General features: G+C 44.0%; 1 protein-coding gene across 2 annotated transcripts in view; it reads left to right on the plus strand.

Annotated features, from left to right (window-relative positions):
* Positions 1-21000, plus strand: part of PTPN4 (protein tyrosine phosphatase non-receptor type 4) — a 216284-nt gene that overhangs the window by 58067 nt on the left and 137217 nt on the right. For both annotated transcript variants that reach the window (XM_075933064.2, XM_006137719.5), the window contains exon 3: positions 19573-19680. In XM_075933064.2, the coding sequence (XP_075789179.1) occupies positions 19573-19680 (108 nt within the window). The remainder of the gene's footprint in view (positions 1-19572; positions 19681-21000) is intronic.

Below are 21000 nucleotides of genomic sequence, written 5' to 3' on the forward strand. Positions count from 1 at the left end.
GGGGCTGGTTATGCACCGCAGTTCCTGGTTGCAGGGGTCCAGGGTGCCCCCTGAACTACAGAACACAATACAGGACCCCCCCTTTGAGTGTCCTTTCTTATTCTCCGAGCAGACAGACCAAAGTCTTCACGGCCTCAAAGATACCCGGGCCACCTTAAAGTACTTGGGGTGTGAATACCCAGCGGCGCTCCTTCTGAGGCAGGAACGCCCCTAGATCTTCCCAACAGGGTGCACACCCCAACTTCTGTCGCCGTAACAGGAATGGCAGATGCAGTTCCCAGCTGACCCAGGACCAGAGTCAGGGTCCACCCAGTAAATCCTTGGGACCTCGCCAAGGGTTTTGAGGGTATGCCCGAGGACAGCCTACCAGCCTTGCCACTCCTCTTCCAGGACTGTCTGTATATTCCCTTTCCACTGGGCCTGGGAAACTATCACTTTGGACCATTGGGTCCTAGAAACGGTAGGAAGGGGGTATGTCATCCCCTTCCATTTTCCCCCTCCCTCCCATTCCCCTACCCCATCCCTCTTCAGAGACCCCTCTCATGATCTTCTCCTGCGGGAGGAGGTGCTTCAGCTCCTCACCCGGGGGGCTGCAGAGGTGGTTCCCTTGGGGGTGTCGGGCAGGGGCTTCTATTCCCAGTATTTCCTGGTCCCCAAAGCCAAGGGTGGGCTTTGTTCCATCCTGGACCTCTGAGATCTCACCACCTTAATCGTTGAGAAGAAATTCAAGATGGTGACTCTAGCATCCATCATTCCTTCCCTAACCCCCGGAGACTGGTATGCTGCCCTCGATATAAAAGATGCCTATTTTCACATTTCTATTGTGCCCCATTACTGTCAGTTCCTCCGTTTTATAGTGGGCAGGGACCACTATCAGTTTACGGCCCTCCCCTTTGTGCTTTCCACGGCCCCGTGGGTCTTCTCAAAGTGCATGGCCGTTGCTCTCAGAAAACGAGGCATCCAGGTGTTGCCATACTTGGACGACTGGCTCCTATGGGGGCGCTCCACCAACCAGGTATGGGCCCACATCACTCTGGTTCAAGGACTCTTTCAGGAGCTGGGTCTGCTTCTGAATGTGCCCAATCAGACTCTATTACTGGGATAGGCACCAGAGTTTGTGGGCGCCAATCTGAACTCAGTGACAGCCAAGGCCTCCGTCCCCAGATCCTGCTTCCTGGTAATCAGGTTGGCTGTCTGGGACATGCACACGTTCCTGATAATCATGGCCAGGGCCTGCATACACCTCCTGGGCCTAATGGCCATGTGCCCCTATGTTATACAGCACTCCAGGCTCCGCATGCGCCCACTGCAGATGTGGCTGGTGCGGACTTTCAATCCATCCTTTCATGTGTGGGTCAGGGTAGCGACAGTTTCCCTCGATGTCCTTCGCTCCCTGGACTGGTGGATCCGGGAGGAGGAAGTCTGTGCCGGAGTCCTGTTCTCCAAGCCATTACCGACCCTCCAGCTCATGATGGATGCATCAGATACCGGTTGGGGGCCTGTCTCGGAGACATGTGCATGCAAGATATGTGGTCGAGGGACAGTCTCTTCCTGCACATCAATGTCAGGTAGCTGCGAGCAGTCCACCTCGCCTTTGTGGCCTTCCTCCCCCGGCTCGGGCAAATCCATCCTCATCCTGTCCGACAACATGTTGGCGGTTTCATACATCAACAGGCAGGGTGGGCTCTCCTCACCTGTGTCGGGAGGACCTTCACTAGTGGGACCTCTGCATCGGAGCAGTTATCCACCTGATTGCCTCCTATCTCTTGGGCTCCCAGAACAGTCTGGCCGACTGGCTGATCAGGTCCTTCTCTGGCCACGAGTGGACCCTCGGGGGCAATGTAGCCGTGGACATCTTCGGCAGGTGGGGATTTCCCTGTCTAGACCTGTCCACCACATGCCAGAACAAGTAGTGTTTTGGGGTTCTGTTTCCTCATGGGTCTGGGAAGGGGCTCTCTAGGAGATGCATTGCTAATTCGCTGGCCCAAGGAGTGGTTGTACTCGTCCCAAGGAGTGGTTGTACTCGTTCCCATTGATCCACCGGGTGCTCCTGGGTGTGCAGGAATTCAGGGCATCTCTGATCCTTTTCATGCCCGCAAGGCCCAATGGCTTGGAGAACAGGACTCCTGGTTTTTTCACCTTCCTGAGCCTGTTGTGCGACAGGCCAGTCGCGCTCCCGCTAGTCCCCGACCTGATCATGCAGGACTTTGGCAGATTTCGCCACCTGGACCTGTGATCCCTGGACCTGATGGTGTGGAAGCTCCATGGCTGACAGCGGTGGAGCTTCAGTGTTTGGCCCATGTGCAGGAGGTGTTGCTGGGGAGCAGGAAACCTTCCACTAGGGCTACTTATCTGGCTTAGTGGAAGTGGTTTTATATCTGATCTACCCAGAGGCGGGTGCCTCCTATGGACTCCCCAGTCCTCCTGATCCTGGACTACCTTCTGGATCTTAAGCTTCAGTGGTTATCCTCCTAGATTAAGGTCTACTAACAGCTGTCTCCGCTTTTCCCCCGGGTGCCAGGGGTAAGACCCTCTTTGCGGACCCAATGGTAAACAGGTTTTTTAAGGGCCTGGACAGGCTTTATCTGCATGTTCGGCAGCCCGTTCCCCAGTGGGATCTTATCTTGGTCCTGTCCAAACTCATGGGGGCCTCCATTCAAACTCTTAGCAATGTGTCACCTTTTCTACAAGGTATCCCTGCTGGTGTCCATCATGTGTGTCCGAGCTGAGGGCCTTCACTTCAGAGCCCCCTTTCACAGTTTTCTTTAAGGACAAAGTCAGGTTACTCCCCCACCCCGCATTCCTGCCCAAAGTGGTGTTGAGCTTCTGCGTGTCTCAGGACATTTTCCTGCCAGTCTTTTACCCCAAGCATCGGGTAAAGAACATCGGGTAAAGCATTACACACTTTGGATGTTAGAAGGGCTTTAGCCTTTTATTTAAAGAGAACAAAGCCCTTCTGCAAGTCACCTCAGCTCTTTGTTGCCATTGTGGAGCAGCTGAAGGGCAGCTGGTGTCCGTGCAAAGGATCTCCTCCTGGATCATGGCATGTATTAGGGGATGCTACGGGCTGGCGGAGGTCCCAACTCCTCCCCTCATGGCCCACTCTAGGAGAGCACAGGACACCTCTGCAGCTTTTGTGTCTCAGGTCTCAATCCTGGACATCTGCAGGGCTGCCACATGGTCCTCTGTCCAATGGTCTTCGCTAACCATTATACACTGACACATCAGGCAAGGGAGGATGCAGTATCTGTCGACAAAACTTCTGTTGACAAAGAGCGTCCAGACACATTGAGTTCTGTTGACAAAGCAAGCTGCTTTGTTGACAGAACCCTGTAGTCTAGATGCAACCCTACAGAACTCTGTCGACAGAAGGTGTTATGCCTCGTAAAATGAGGTATACCAGCGTCGACAAAACTGCTGAGTTCTGTCGACGTTATGTCGACAGAACTCAGTGGTAGTGTAGACGCTGGTATAGTTTCGTCGACAAAAGTGCACTTTTGTCAACAAAACTCAGTAGTCTAGACACACCCTAAGATGGAATGGACATGAGCAATCATTCAAAGAAGAAAGAACAGTTACTTACCTCATAACTGTTTTTCTTTGAGATGTTCTTCATGTCCATTCCAAATCCCACCTCCCCTGCCTCGTAGTAGGAACTGAAGGGGTGGAGGGCCAGCAGGGATATATATTAGCCGGTATACCGGCGACACTCCAGGGGGCTCCCCTGCTGGTCGAACGGGTACTGCTAATGGAGAAATTTCCGATGTGTGCACACTGAACGCACACACCTATATAGCATGGACATGAGCAACACATCTCGAAGAACAACAGTTACAAAATAAGTAACCATTCTTTCCAAAGTCTTCCCATGGCATTGTGGCCTTGCCTCTGATGTTCTCTGAGGCTGTGGTGCTGGGGAAGCTGAGGCAGTAGTGCCAGGGGAGGTGATGCAGGAGAGCAGGTGGATCTCTTAAGTTACTGGTTTGGGACTTGACTCTCTTTCCATATTGCTGGTCTCTGTAATATGGGATCTGAGCTTTCCCTGATCTCCTTCACATATTGCTGTTCTCAGTAGTGCAGTCTTCTGAAACCAATAGGTCAATTGCAAACTGAGTCACCATTTTGCAGTGACTGACCTGGTGTACTAGTGAAATCTATTTTTAATGTTCAAATGAAAAAACTGATAGTACACATCTCCAAATCATTTAATAATATCTCATTGTAGCATTCTCTTTAGGTTGCTTGATCAGGGTTTGCTAACTACTTTTTGAATAATTTTTAACAAACTAAAAATTCCCTCAGGGGCCATGTTAAAATGGAATTATGGCTGAAAATAGGCATCAGTAATTCGTGGTGAAAAAAGTTACAGGAATATTGTAATCATCCTTAAACTAAGTACTGTACATCCTGGAAATTCAGAGTTAAGTTTACACTTAAAGGAAATCAAGACATTAAGAAATTCACAGTAAGGCATCCAACAGTCTTAACATTGTTATGCCTCAAGAGAAAAGATGTAAAATCCATGTTTAATCTGGTCTGAGCGCAGAAACTCTAAATACCTTAATTATAATTGTATGATGACTGCATGATCTTTCTACGTGGCAGAATTTAGGTTGTGTGGATGCCTTAACTTTGCATTCCTCCTTCTAGTGTGTTTGGGGTTTTTAAAGTGTAATCTTAAGTCTGAATTTCCTTGATCTATAATACTTTTGCTGATATCCCTGTAATGTATTTTAACCTTAAGTAACTGACGTATTTTCAACCTTATTTTCATTTATTGTGTTTTTTTGGTGAGGGAATATAAAATAGACACAAGAGTCACACAACAAAAGAAAGAGTGTATTACTCAGGATGTAGAGATAAGATATATAAGATCACCAGTCACTTAATGAATTTGGTAATGATGGACAGCTAAAACTCCTCTTACTAGAATAACTAAGAGAGGAGATTGTGGTTTGCACTGAATTACTTACTGATATGGAGGTGAGAAGTTGGTCAAGAATGAGTGGTTCCAAAGCAAGGTACCTGGGTGAGGATTAACGTAGTGTAAGTGTAAATATAAATTAAATTTGTAGAATTCTGATTTAACACTGACATAAATAAAAATATGGAATGCATAGCATTCATTATAGTATTTCAGATACTATTTATTTAAAGGAGAGCATAATTTACCATGTGAAACAAAAATATTTTATGAATTGATTTAATCTGTCACCATTTCACAAGTGTTGCTAAACAATGTAGTAGGAGACATTAACTACAATACAATTTTACATGTTAAGAGTTCAGTAATAGTGCTAGCTCATTTATTTTAATATTACTTTTAGGCTGATGGTAGCTTGAAAGGATGCCAAAATAGTAACATATGCGTTAAAATATGTATGTTTGCAATGAAATAAATAAATGAGGATGTCGTGTGTGTGTGGTATGTTATGTGTGTGTTGATTATAGAATGAAATCCATTTTATAACATTATAAATGAAGTGTTGGAAGTGAGAATATGGAATAAGGCCTTTTGTGTCTTGCAGAACTTACTGCATTTTTTGTGTTCTGACAATGAATCTGTTACACCAAATTTCCATCAATGAAAGCAAAGAATCGTGCTGACCTCAATAAACCAAAATGTGCATCACGTCTATGAAAATAAATGCAATTTATCACTGAAGTTTGACTTTTAGGGATTGCTAATGGTAATCAGTTACTTGGATCACAGTTTTTATTTTTTTTCTATAGGTGTACTCTCTATTTCAATGAAATATTCTGTAAAAATGAAATAGGAAATAATTGGCTTTTTCACTCAAGATTTCACGGGTGGGGTTGTGGCTTTTTTTTTTTTTTTTTGGAGCACTACTTGGGTGCAGGTACATCGGAGTGTCAAAGTTTGTGGGAATGCCAAATTGATCTAAGTATAGCATTACCTACCTATCTTGGTTGTAATATGCTTAAAAGAATGTCCTCTGTCCTTATGTGATGGTGGTTTTGTTTGCATATACATGCCTGATTTGCACAGGTAAAGCTTTTTGGATATAAATTTTGTGACTGGCTGTAATAACTTATTAAAAGAGATGTATTTCACTGTTAATTATATAATGTGATAAGTGTAAATAATGTGTTACCATAGAAGAGTTGTAGAAAACAAACTAAGAACTTAAGGGACAGGATCTAACCCTTTAAGAATGTGCTTTACAAACCATAAAATATAGAACCGATGCAGAAAAATATTGTATGGGGGAGTGCTTCATGAACTTTTTGGTCCTTAGCATTTATTTTACCAGATAACTAATGAGGAATCTTTGCATAAAATATCTGAAAGGCAAAGAGTACAGGATGGCAAAAATTTCAGAATGGGGGAAAGAGTTAAAGGGAGTGGCTGAGGGCTTGTTCGCAGGACAGGCACAGTTAGAGCACTGGAGAGCTATAGTGTAGAAGTTTCTTACAGTGTTGCAAATAGTTTTTTCATTGTTATAAGTAATCCACATCTCCAAGTGGCAGTAGTTAGGTTAACAGAAGCACTCCTCCATAGACTTAGCTGTATCTACACAAAGGATTAGGTGAGCATAGTTCTAGCACTCAGAGGTGTGAATTGTTTGCATCTGTGAGTGATGTAGCTATCTTGTACTAAACTAGGTGGGGACCAGATGTACACAAGAACTTGGGAGGAGGGGGAGAGAAGTTGGAGTAGATGAAGGAAAGAGATACCTAATAAAGGTGAAGCTGGATGTATTATTAGAGAAGATTTAATACAATGTGGTAGAAGAAGTGAGCGCAGATATTTTAAGGACATAACAAAATGCAATATATTTATCTAATTCAGAATAATAAAAACCCCATACTTACATAAAGAGTCATTGTGGAATACATCTGTCAGGTATTTTTTTTTGTTCGCTTATGGGAGCGAGCAGTAACTCTTCTGTTTGATATGCAATCCACAATGGAACATATTACAGAAGCTTATACAATGACATGTGTAATCAAGGACAAGGCTTTTATTATGGTAGCATCCAGGATCCTCAGTCAAGGATTAGGGCCCCATTGTGCTGCACTGATGATAATAAAGAAGACTGTTCCTCCCCAGAGAGCTTGCCGTTTGCATATCAAACAGAACACAACAAGTGAATGAAACAAACAATGGCAGGGTTGGGAGTATCAGTGGAGTAACAACAATGAAAGGAACAAAATTTACCAGGAAAGTAGAAGTAAAAATCATGATTTAACCACAAATTATTGTGTAAGTGTTTCATGGTTTGAGACAGCAGGGCTACAGTGTCAGAGGAGAGATGTATAAGCCCAAGGCTAGGTAAGATGTGGTTTCCTGTAGATTACAAAAGGCTACTATAGTCTAAATGAAGCACCTGTAGCCATTAACTTGTGGTGCAGAAATGCCAACACTGCCAAAGCATGACCGCTAGGGGCCAGAAGAGATAGGGAGATGAGACTAACGAATTTGCTCTGGGAGAAGTCTCTTCAACTGTCAGACCCAAATAAATTGGCGTAAGCGGATCCCTTGACTCTGAGGAAAAGAGCCCACTTACCTCTGTCCAGGGTGTCACTAGCACAGTTACTGCCGGCAGTGCTGACAACATCCTGCACCGCCCATTCTCTGGTTTCATTCACCTCCAGCATTGCCGAAAAGTGTAAAGCAGAACCAACAAAGAGAGCAGAGTTGGCGCCAAAGAGTAAATTGGGCTCCTCCTCACTGACCGGCACAGGCTCTCACCCGGCACCAATGACCAAGGCAGATATGCCGCTTTCCCTGGCACCAACGGAGATTGCAGCACTGACTCAGGCTGCCTCTTCACAATGCACACACCTAAACAAACGCCAGCACTTGAGACCACAGCAACCAAGACCCATAAGAGGTCTAAATCTTGGCACCGCACAACACAAGTGCTGAAAACGCCACTACTAGTGCAGGCTGATGATTGATTGCTGCATTCCCCCACGCTTACGGAGATTAGCCCACGCTGGCATCAATCTAAAGACATTTCTTTTTCACCCACTCTGTCCTCCCTTGGTACTAGTCCCGGCACCGGGCATGGAAGTAGGTTTTCATACCAGCATTCCTCTCCCACATGTTCAGTGGCGTTCAACCGAGCAGAGGGCCTGCGAACGTTGACCTCAGTACCCTTGGTTTAGTCACCAGTGACCATACCCACCGCAACCATAACATCCTCAAAGGGCCCAATGCTGCACACATCGCCACCATTCACAAGAGACTATAACCTCGACTCCAGATTGTATGTCAGCTTGTTCACCACCAGCTCAATTGCCACAGTCACCATTGGCGATGACTCAGACCCAATGGAGGAGGAGGATGACCTACCTCAGTCTGATACAGAAGATCGTTCCCTGGCTCCCCAGTTGTCATGCTCTCCTGATGAGGCAGTCTTCCCTTCCTCCTCTTCCACTGGCAGACAACCTGAAACAATTGCAGGAATTGTTCAAATGGGTTGCAAGCTCGCAAGATATCGCATTGCAGGAAGTGCAAGAGTACAAGCTTAGCAAATACCGTCCTGCTGTCTCTCTCCGAGGAAGCAACGTGGGAGTTCCCTTCCGACAGAAGCTGCTTCACCTTCACAGTTTGCTACTGCCTCTGATAGAGACCCATGGGGACTATCAAATAGTCACGTAACCACTAAGATTACATGTGGTTAGACGACTACTCAGTTACACAATATCTAACATCCATAATTTACATTGGTTTAAAATTATTTAAATCAAACTGGTTTAACTTTCTTGTTCACATGAGTCCCTAAATACATTAGGATCAGCAGTTTTACCCTGAAAGAAAAGCAGGCTCAAAAAAGAGAAATGTGTTTTTCCTTGACCAAGGAAAGATGCTCTGTCTGGGTCTCCAGTATCTTTCACCTGAGGAACTCTTCTACTTAAGAGCCTGATTTCACTGTGGCATGATAATCATTGTTAGGGATGTTAGCATATAATCAAGTAAACGATTAATGGTTAATCCTGTCGACTACATGCACTCCCTCCCCCTGCTGACTGCCTCCGCCTGCCACCCTTTTTGGTAGAAAAACATTGGTGTGAGGTAGCAGGGGGCGCCCCGGGAGTGGTGCCAGAAGTGCACTGGCTGCCACCCCTACCCCCAGGGACTATCAAATAGTTGTGTAACCAATAAGATTTCATGCGGTTACACAACTATTCAGTTACACAATACCTAACATGCGTAATAAGGGTGATGTGTACAGAGGAGACATTTAACTCTTGGGTGAAGTCAAAATTCAGAAAGAGGAGATAATCCAGAGAGTGATTGCTTGGTAATATTTCAAAAAACTCCATTTCAGTTTTTTTTCCCCAGAATTACCTCAAATTCCTTTTTTGTGAGATTGCCAGAGAGTGGGCGGGGGGGATGCCAATACCAATTCAGAAATCTGTGCAGAGTTCTTAGGTCATCCTATTGCATTCAGAGTTGACATTCATTTCACTTGCACGTATCTGTAAATGTCTTGTTCACAGGACTTCTCTATAAAGGTAATATTAACTCCACCCTGACATGTAGCTTCTTTGGTGACTTCTTTGAGAAACCTCATTATGGCAAAATATCCAACTGTTTAAGAGGCATCTGGCTTTATTTTAGTATTTGTTCTTTAACATGATCTGTTAGATTTTACCACTTGGAACTTACACTACTTTCAATAACCCTCCACTGTCTTAATATACATTTGTTGTTAGTCCATCACTGATAACAATATTGTCACAGTTTAACCGGTTAACTGATAACCAGGATTTTACATCCTTAGGACTCAATTCAAGCTTCATGAATGTCTCCTGGCTGTAGGATGCTCTACACTTGCAGGTGGGAGGGGGTGAAGCTTTGGGACAGAGGGTGCAGGTAAGGGGGGCGGTCTTGTGTACAGGGATTGGGCTGACAGCAGAATTTTAAAATGTGTCAAAATAATTCAAACACAACAATATAATCACTATTTTCAAATATTTTGGTAAATTATTTCATAACACTTGTCAGTAAATACTTGAAAATGGTGTGATTTATATTGTATTATTTGGACAAATACAGAATTTTGCAGAATATTTCAATTTTGGCACAGAATTTCCTCTGGAGTATTACATGCTGATCTTGTCAGAGGCTACCAGTGAGTCCTATTCTGAGCTATTTGCTCAAGTTCTATGGGATTGATGCCAACATCCTGTAGGCTGCTCTTCAGATGATCTTTGAAACACTTCTGTGGGCAGCTAGGGATGTTAAGGACTAGTCGTGTATCCGATAAGCAAATGCTTGTCGAATAGTTGACTAGTGGATTCCCCACCCCACCCACTGCGCCTCTATCAGAGGCAGCAAAGTTAGGGAAGAGGGGTTCCTTCAAAGCTGCAGTGCCATACAGCTGAGCCCGGGGTCAGCTGGGGACTCCCCAGCTGATCCTGGGCTCCAGTGCAGCATTTCCGCGTGATACTTCAAATCGGCAGCACATCGTGGAGTCAGTGGGGGACTCTTGTACATTTCAAAGCTGGCATGTTGTGTGCAGCCCGGAGTCAGTGGGACTTCCCGGGCTGCACATGGAGTTCTGCATTCCTCTCCATTTCAACTGGGGCTCTTGTACATTTCAGAGGAGGAATGCGGAAGTGCCTATCGACTAGTTGAGTAGTCAATTGAAATTCCTATACAAGATCTGTTTTAGGAGACAGTGGTCTTTCATTCTGATGACATGTCTGGTTCACCTAAGTTGTGCTTTCAGTACCAGTCTCTTAATACTAGTTGTGTTTGTTCTTTCATGGACTTTAATGTTGGTTAGTCTGTGCTGCCAGTGAATGTTTATTATTGAGCAGAGGGAGTGTATCTGAAACTGCCCAAGCTGTTTAATGTGATGTCTGTAAAGAGTCGATGTCTCAGAATCCTATAGGAGAGACATTAGAACTACTGCATATAGATCTTTAGTTTGGTGGAGAAACAAATGCTGTATTGGTTTTGTTTGGAGTTTGACAGGGGCTTGGCAGGCTTTACTAGTTCTGGAAGCACTTTCTTTATCAAGGGACCTCACTTGAGATGATACTGCCCAAATATGTGAACTGAGCCACATTTTTTGAACTGGTTCAATTTTTCTGTTGTGTTGCCAGTGATTGGTGGGCATGAAAAAAATCTTGTAATCAAGTGACAGCTGAATATGCACCTGCAATGTTAAAGGCTATTCTGTTAAATTTGGGAAGCTTGTTTTGTGGAGGGAGTCCATGTAGATTAACCACTACTCTTATCAATCTGTGGTTTGTCAAGAATTCTGCACTATAAATTAGGCAAATACAACTAAGATGGGGCTACTATAAGGTGGGTGCATAAGTGGTTGGATACCGTTCTCAGAGTCGTTATTAACGGTTCACAATCATGCTGGATGGGCATAACAAGTGGGGTTCTGCAGGCGTCTGTTTTGAATCTGGTTCTGTTTAATATCTTCATTGATTTAGATGATGGCATAGAGAATATGCATATTAAGTTTGGAGATGATACCAAGCTGGGAGGGGTTTCAAGTGCTTTGAAGGATAGAGTCATAATTCAAAATGATCTGGACAAACTGGAGAAATGGTCTGAGGTAAATAGGATGAAGTTTAATAAGGACAAGTGCAAAGCACTCACTCCATTTAGGATGGAACAATCAGTTTCACACATACAGAATGGGAAGTGACGGTCCAGGAAGGAGTACTGCAGAAAGGGATCCTAGGGATCATAATGGACCACAAACTAAATATGAGTCAACAGTGTGACACCATTGCAAAAAAAGCAAACATGATTCTGGGATGCAATAACAGAAGTTGTTGTGAGCAAGACACGAGAAGTCATTCTTCCACTCTACTCTGCACTGAAAGGCCTCAGTTGGAGTATTGTGTCTAGTTCTAGGCACCACATTTCAAGAAAGATGTGGAGAAATTGGAGAAGGTCCAGAGAAGAGCAACAAAAATGATTAAAGGTCTAGAGAACATGAGTTATGAGGGAAGGCTGAAGGAAATGGGCTTGTTTAGTTTGGAAAAGAGAAGACTAGGCGGGAAAATGATAGCATTTTTTAAGTATCAGAAAGGGTGTCACAGGGAGGAGGGGGGAAAATTGTTCTCATTGGCCTTTGATCATAGGACAAGAAGCAATGGGCTTAAATTGAAGCAAGGGAGGCTTAGGTTGGACATTAGGGAAAATTTCCTAACTGTCAGGGTGGTTAAACACTGGAATAAATTGCCTAGGGAGGTTGTAGAATCTCTCACTGTAGATATTTAAGAGCAGGTTAGGCAGACATCTGTCAGGAATGGTCTAGATAGTGCTTGGTCCTAGCGTGAGGTGCAGGGGACTGGACTCGATGACCTCTCAAGGTCCCTTCCAGTTCTGGTATTCTGTGATTCATGGCTCTTCTAATTCTTACATGGTGGATGTCTCGTTGGTGGGTGATAACATAATCAATCAGGTGCTATGGTTTGGACTATGGATGCACCCATATTGTTTTATATTTATTATTTTCCCTAAAGATGGTGTGAGAAATGAGCAATCTATGTTCTTCACATTTCCTGAAGAGGAGTCCATTGCTTTTCATCTTTCCCACTCCATGTGTCCTATCACACCCCTCTAGTCACTGCTGCCACTCCAGATTTAGCTTTCAAGTCTCCCAGCAGGATGAGCGTGTCATACACAGGGGTTCATTTGATAATGGAATCCAGGTCTGAGTAGAACTGCTCCTGGCTTTCCTTTGTGCTTGTCAGTGCATGCATAGGCACTGATGATAGTGATACGCTGTAAGGATTCGGGGGAAATGGAAATTTCATGAGCTGTTTACTCAGGACAACAGGGAGGTAAAGGAATTATTTCAGGACAGACATTCTTATTGCAAATCCAATTCCCTGGATTCTGTCTTCATCCTCTGCTTTTCCTTTCTAAAAAGTCACTGATGAAACCACCTCTGGCCAGTTGAGTCTCACTCAGTACTGCAAGATCAATATTGTAATGGAACATTTCTTTGGCAATTAGCTGTTCTTCTCTCAGGCCTTTGAACATTGCCTCCATCCATAAGGGTATGGGCTTTCCATGCTCCTAGAATGAATCTTTCCTTTATTGTCTTTTGACTGCAGTAAATGATCTACTATCCATAGTAGTCTGACCAGATATTATGGGGCAGGCAATGTTTAGGGAACCTTTTCTAGTTGCATCTTTCATTCACATTATACTGGACTGGGTGAAGGTTTTACACAGCAGTAATAGGAAGAAAGTAAGCCTAAAACCCAGGGGGGAAACAAAATATTATTTTTGTGAGCATATCACCTACGCAATGAATATAAAAAGCTTGGAACATGGGTAGACTCAAATTATTACTATAGAGTGTTGTGCTTGTTCCCATGTGACATGATAGGTGATGAATAGAGGAAGGATTTTGATTCTGTGCATTCTTGGAGGTAGAGCACAAGCAGTAAAAATTGGGTTATTCTGTATTAGGGACAGTAAATGAACATAATAAATAGAGGAAAAGTTGAAATATGCAGAAGTGGGAACTTTTCAAAAGCAATTTCTGTCAACACAATGCTTTGCATCTAATATGAGATATTAAGGTAATTTCTGGCAGAACCAGACCTCCCTTTAATCACATCTTACATATTTGTGTAGTAATCTTGAAAGTCTGTCAGCCCATATGAATCTGAAGATCTTTCAGTAAAAGGTTTGAACTGGAATTTTCAATAGTATCACACTTAATAGCTACCCTATACATGAAACAAAATTCATTTTTCAGGATTTAGGACTCTAGACCACTCAGAAATTCCCAATCCCTAGGTATGTGATTTGTATTGAATTTTAATATATTTGAAAATGAAGAATAGTGCAGTATTTTATTTGAATACTTTGAACCCTCAGCAATACTGATGGACCTTTAACACTTGAACCAGAAGACTAATTATATCAGCAGGTGGCAGGCCACCTGTCCAGACAAAAGATGGATTACTGGATTCCAGTGCTGGGTATACATGGGAGAAGAGATCTGTCTGGTCTGGAGCGCTCTCTCTCTCATCCTCTCCTATGTTGGGAACTAGGAAAGCTCTTGACCCACATGATAAGCTGTGGGGTGGAGACAGGCCACTGAGGCAGTGTGTTGCTTTCAAAAGACTGCAAGGGGAGAGTCCAGCCTGCTACATCTGCTCAAGTTCTGCTCAGACAGACATTCTCAATACAGCATGCTGCTTTTGCTGTGGACACAGCATCAGGTATTCCTTAGACTACTTCAGATTGATTATTTTTGGCATCCCACCAAAATTTTCCTGAGAAACACCAGGGATGTAGCCATTTTAATCATTTCTACTTCAGCAGAAGCTCAGCAGAATATCATAGTTCAAAGAAAAGGCACGTCTGTAGCCAAAAGCTATTCCCACTACAGAATACCAGAGGCCTGCTCCAAATAATTTCATATTTTATTTTCCATTAAGTTTTTTTGCTTGTTACGTCATTCATTCTAAATGTATTCTGTAGGGAATGTACAGGGGATATTAGGAAAAATATATTGTGTTCTTTAGAGAATAGTTAATACGCTTTGGTCCCCACCTACACCCTGTTCTGACCTGTGGCTGCAAGTACATGACAGTGACCACACCGCAGTAAACCGCTTCAACAAGAGGGCTAAACTAGGTGAGGGGTCTTTTAGGCGAAGGGGGCACAGAGAAGCAACATGTGGAGATGAGCACTGTGGTCATAACCACAATACAAAAGGTTGTGTAGGCAGCTTTGGGCCCAGTGGCCATTCAGCTCCATTTCCAGGGCAACAGAGAAGTTCATCAGCAAGCTAAGCACCTGAGTAGCCCTCTTTAGGATAGCACTGCTCACCCCTTTAATGCAACCTAATATGCCATTAGCCTTCTTGGCTACAAGGGCACACTGTTGACTCATATACAGATTCTCATCCGCTGTAATCCCCAGGTTCTTTTCTGCTGAACTGCTACTTAGTCATTTGCTCCCCAGCCTGTCACAGTGCTTGGGATTCTTCCATCCCAAGTGCAGGACTCTGCACTTGTCCTTGTTGAATCTCATCAGATTTCTTTTGGCCCAATCCTCCAATTTGTCTAGATCACTCTGGACCCTATCCCTTACCCCCAATGTATCTATCTCTTCCGCTAGCTTAGTGTCATTCGCAAACTTGCTGAGGGTGCAATCCATCCCCATCTCAAGGTCATTAATAAAGATGTTGAACAAAACCGGCCCTAGAACCGATCTTTGGGGCGCACTGCTTGAAATCAACCACCAACCAGACATTGAGCCATTGATCATTACTTGTTGGGTCCGACAATCTAGCCAGCTTTCTATCTACCTTACAGTCCATTTATCCTATCCATACTTCCTTAACTTGCTGGCAAGAATACTGTGGGAGACCGTATCAAAAGCTTTGCTAAAGTCAAGGTATATCCCATCCAGTGACTTCCCCATGTCCACAGAGCCAGTTACCTCATCATAGTAGCTAATCAGATTGGTTAGGCATGACTTGCTCCTTGATGAATCCATGTTGACTATTCCTGATCACTTTCCCCTCTTCCAAGTGCTTCTAAATGGGTTCCTTGAGGATCCTCTCCATGATTTTTCTAGAGACTGAGGTAAGACTGACTGGCCTGTACTTTCCCTGGATTGTCCTCCTTCCCTTTTTTAAAGATGGGCACTGCATTTGCCTTTTTCCAATCATCCGGGACTTCGCCCGATCACCACGAGTTTTCAAAGATAATGTCCAAAGGCTCTGCAGTGACATTTGCCAACTCCCTTGGTACCCTCAGATGCATTAAATCCGGACCCATCGATTTGTGTACGTCTAGCTTTTCTAAATAGTTCTGTTACCTAGAGAGCGGAGGTAAACAATTGCTGTGGGCAATTAATTAAAGCCTAAGGTACTCTCTCCACAAAAGTCAGATTCGCCCTAGTACCCTGTATCTAATCACCAGGTAACAAATTTAGTAATGAACAAGCCAGACAATATTTTAGGGCCAAACCATATATTTTTAAGTATAAAGAACAAACATCAGCAAATACAGCAACTATAACTGTCCCACCCTAACCCAAGAAAGAGAGTAGATAGTACAGTCCCAAACACACAAGGGTATACATTACATAAGACGGCGATTGATGTCCGTGACCTACAACCTCTCAGCTAATTTAAAGCTTTAAGGGAGGACTAATGGAGAGATCCTTTGATGTTCGTTGTTGGTCCGGATCTTGGAACCGCGTGGGCCCTCGCCTCACCCGATCCACTGCTCAGGATAAGCACCGGATCTTGTCCGAATGTTAAAGTGCAATAGAGCTAGATGTCTGATTATAAGTCCCAAGGTCTCGAAATATAGTAGAAGAAGGCTTCCCTTACTCCTTAAAATAATATCCCAAGATATGGGCTGTCTCGGTTCGATCGTAGGCTGGAACCTTGGCCTCCTCGGGGTACAGTGATGACACACATACACGGACATAGAAGAGCCAAAGAACACGAATGTTCTTCAAAGGAAACTTATAAAGAATGTAAGGCGGGAAAATAAACTAGCGAGCGGTGTGCAATGATTGTGGGCTGGGTGCATAAGAAAAAGGGGTCGTGTGCATAAGCAGGGGTGCGCTTGCAGGGCATAGTACGGAGTGCAAAGGTTTTGAACCGTGTGCACAAACAATAAAAAGGAGTGCAAAGGCTTCTTTCTCCAGGTTTTGGCGGGAAAGATAAATGAGACTTCTTAGACTCCATTTTGAATCTGTATACCTAGGGCAACAGTTCTTAACCTGTTCTTTCTCCATGGAGGGCTGCCTGCCTCCTTCCCATACTGTGTTGCCTAGTGCTGTAGTCTGGGAGCTGACCTTGTCTGTGAAGACAGAGGCAAAGAAAGCATTGAGTACTTCAGCTTTTCCCACATCATCTGTCACTAGGTTACCTCCCTCATCCAGTCAGGGCCCCACATGCTCTCTAATCACCCTCTTATTCTGACATGCCTGTAGAAACCTTTCTTGTTACCCTTCACATCCCTTGCTAGCTGCAATTCCAATTGCTCTTTCACCTTGCTGATTACTCCCCTGCATTCTCAAGCAATATATTTATACTCCTCCCTAGTCATCTGTCCAAGTTTCCACTTCTTATAAGCTTCCTTTTTGTGTTTAAACTCGCCAAGGATTTCCCTGGCAAGCCAATCTGGTTGCCTGTCATATTTGCTTTTCTTATTGCGCATCAGGATAGTTTCTTCGTGTGCTTTCAATAATACTGCCAACTCTCCTGGACTCCTTTCACCTTCGTGTTAGCATCCCAGGTGATCCTGCCCATCAGTTGTCCATCATTCCCACTCTGGAATCAGGAGTCTGGTATGTCTCCCTCTCTCTGAAGAACAATACTTCCCTGTGGTGATCTTTCCAGGTCACAAATGTTTTCTTCAGTGTGTGTGCGTGCGCACGCGCGCGCTACCAATCTATGGTTCTCCTCTTTGGTCTGGCTATGGCACCAAAGGTGTTTACCAAGTGCATTGCGGTGGTGGCTTACCTTAGGTGTCTGGGTGTCCATATTTACCTCCAAAACTAGTTGGTCAGGGGTAGCTCCAGGACCCAAGTCTGCTGCTACATAGTGGTTCTCCTGAACACCTGCCAGTCCTTAGGATTCCCAGTCAAGAACAAAAAGTCCATATTAGTACCAGTTCATTAGTGTGGTGCTCAACTCAACCTGTGCAAGCATGTTCCTCCCCCTAGACAGGTTTCAGGCTCTGATATGCCTCATTGCTGAAGAGTGCATTCCCCAGACCACAGTTAGGATCTGCCTGTACTACACCAGGCTCCACATTCGACCTCTCTAGCAATGGTTGACATCAGCTTACTCCCAATCCTGCGATCACTTGGACAAAGTTGCCATGATTCCCTCACCAGTATTTACCATCATGCAGTGGTGGAGCACTCCAGCTGAGGGGACTCAACTAGGGTGCACTGCAAGAAATAATTATTTACCAAGCCAACACTAAACAGCTTCTGTATTATTCTGTTGGTCAATCAGAAGTCCAAACCATGAAGTTCCCTTAAAGTATTCAGCCATAGTCATTCACCTAGACACCCTAGTCAAATAGAAAGTTCTACCAATCCCAAAGGATCTAATACATTACCTTCTAGGTAAAGAAATATTTCAGACCTTATCCCAAATAAACACTTAATAGTCAATTCTTATTAACTAGACTAACATTTATTTAAAAAGGGAAAAAAGAAGAATTGGTTAAAAGGTCAGTATACATACAGTTATGCAGTCTGTTCTGGACCTCCTGCTATAGTTCAGGAGCCAGGGCCTGGCACATTTCTCCATCAGCCTTCCTGCTGAAGGTTGTTTTCTCCTTCCATGTGAAGTAGGATATATTCCTGCCTGTGTTGTGTCTCAACCCAAAAAGAGGAGGGCATGTACATGGTCTGGGTGTCTGAAGGACCTTGTCTTTCTACCTCAAAGGTACTTAGCCCTTCCATTTGTCACGGCAGCTCATTGTCGCTACAGCTGATAGGATGAAAAGCCTGCCAGGCAATGTTCCCTCAAATTTTTTTCCACACATGGTTGGAAAAATGAGTTATGTGCACATAGGCATGTGCTGATGTGCACCACCAATAGAAAAACATGCTGCTGGCTATGGGAGGTGGTGGGTGCTTTGCTGATGAGCTGGTCAGCATTTGAATTTCCCCAGAGTGGCCGCCCAAGTGCTCAGCTTATAGGAAGCATAGCAACAACTTTTCAACAGAACTACCTAGTGCATACAGAGCATTATAAGCTTGCAAAGGTCCCTCCACCACATATCATTGGGCCCATTCAACCACAGGTAAGGTGTTGGTGGTGGTTTTCTTGGTGCATGAGCCAATCCAGGATATCCGTAGAGCTGCAACATAGTCCTTGGTCCATACGTTTATGTCTTGGTATGCCATCACCCAGCAAGCCAGAGATGTCTCTGAGTTTTGTAGAGCAGTGCTGCCATCAAAGCGGCTGTGAACTCATATCCACCTCCTTGGGTACTGAGTGGGTACCTAATGTAGAATGGACATAACAAGCACGCAACAAAGAAAAGACAGTTACCTGTTTCATAACTGGTATTCTTTGAGATGTGTTGTTGCTCATGTCCATTCCATGACCCATTCTCCTTCCCCACTGTTAGTTTTGCATCAAGAAGGAACTGAGGGTGGAGGGGGAGCATGTGCCACTCCTCAGATGGCGCTATGAAGGTGCCATTTCAGGGATCACCAGAACCACTCTTCTTCATCTGAAGAAGTGGATTGTGCCCATGGAAGCTAATGATACCATCAGCACTTTGTTAGCCCTGCAGCACCTTAGAGACTATTTGCTGTTAAAGTTTTCTCACTGTTCTACAGATAGTGCTCAGAGAAATTTCTGGCACCAGTGCATGTGATGACCACTGTGGAAGAAAACAACTTTGACATGAGCACCACATCTCAAAGAACATGGGAGAATGGATCTCTTTTAAAATGTACATTTTTGGGGAGAAATTCTGTGGGTTTTGGCTTGTAAATTTTATGAACACCTCTGAAATAGTCTATAGCTATTGTAGATGCATTAAACAATTTGTCCCTTTGAAATTCTCTGATTTTAAACAGTGACTTTTTTCTCCTTCCAGAAACACGATCAAGGACAAGTTTTGTTGGATATAGTGTTCAAGCATCTCGATTTGACGGAGAGGGATTACTTTGGTTTACAGCTGGCTGACGATTCCACTGATAACCCAGTAAGTTCTATGTGTTTTCTAAGCTTGTGTGTGCGTGCGTGCGTGCGTTCGTTCATAGAGTTGAGGGATCCTGTTTCACACAAATTGATTGTTTTGAACTTCTGATCTAATTCTTATGTCCATGACAGCTGAATTTTTTCAGCAGACTTTTTAAATAAATCTGACATATGATGCAACTTTTCTTAAGGACCACCTCTAGTCTGTTGTTTAGATATAAAGTTGTCTGAGTTATTCTTACAGGTGGAAGTTTTCACTTGGTATCTCTCACACTGGGAAATAATTTTTCCCCAAACAATTAAATTATGGTTGTACTTATTTTCTCCTCCTAGCTCTGTTTCAAAATGTGAGAATTGGATTAAACTTTTTTTTGAGTGTTTAAGAGGCCTATTGAGGTTCTGAGAGAACATTGGAGTTTCTCTGAAGAGATACCTAAACTAGTTTTTGTGTCTGAAGATTTGTCTTTACTGAGAGATAAGGTCGAATTTATTAAGGTCAGTTTTCTAGCACACCATTTTTTAAAGTCTGAAGGTGCATGTCCCCACTGTGCATAAGAATTCAACATAGTTCGATGTAGTACATCCCCAGAAGGATGGCTTCTGTTGATTTTGAGAGTGATGCATAGAGGTAGCTATCCCACAGTTCCTGCTGCTCCTTTGCATTCAGGACTATGCTAACTGTTCAGCAGGTTGCTCTTGGTACATATCATCAGTATCCTATAACTCACTCATCTCCTCCCACCCCTCCTGCTTGAAAGCAATGACAGTCTTTTTGCACCCTTTTTCCCTGGGAGACCACAAATGTACTCTTCTGTGAAGCGCTTGAGTGTCTGGCAAATGCCACCAACATTTGATCCTGTTGACACACAGAACACTGGTTCTGGTGCCGTTAGATAAGCACAGATTGGTGGGACTGCATAGTTATGCAGCTATTGGATGATCAGCAGTGGTTGCAAAACTTTGTATGCACAAGGCCACTTTCATAGAAGTTTTTGAATTGCTCTTCCCTGCCCTGAAGTGCAGGAATACAGAAAAGGCCCATTCTGACAATTGAGAAGTGAATGGCAATAGTTCTGTGGAAGCTTGCAATGCCAGAGAACTACCAGTCAGTTAGGAATCAATTTGGAGGGGGGAATCTACAGTGGGGCACTGTTGTGATCCCCACTGTATAGGCAGAGTGGCCTCCGCAGATCACACCCAATTGTCTTAACCCATTTGTAGCATGATTAAAAAATATAGTCACCAGAATGCCTTTCCCAACATCAGGCCCCAGCAGTGGGGCATCCTGTCAGGAGGGGATTATCTCCAAAGTTATAAAAAGATT

Source organism: Pelodiscus sinensis, chromosome 7 (assembly GCF_052426305.1).
Source record: "Pelodiscus sinensis isolate ZL-2025 chromosome 7, ASM5242630v1, whole genome shotgun sequence".
Taxonomy (NCBI): domain Eukaryota; kingdom Metazoa; phylum Chordata; order Testudines; family Trionychidae; genus Pelodiscus; species Pelodiscus sinensis.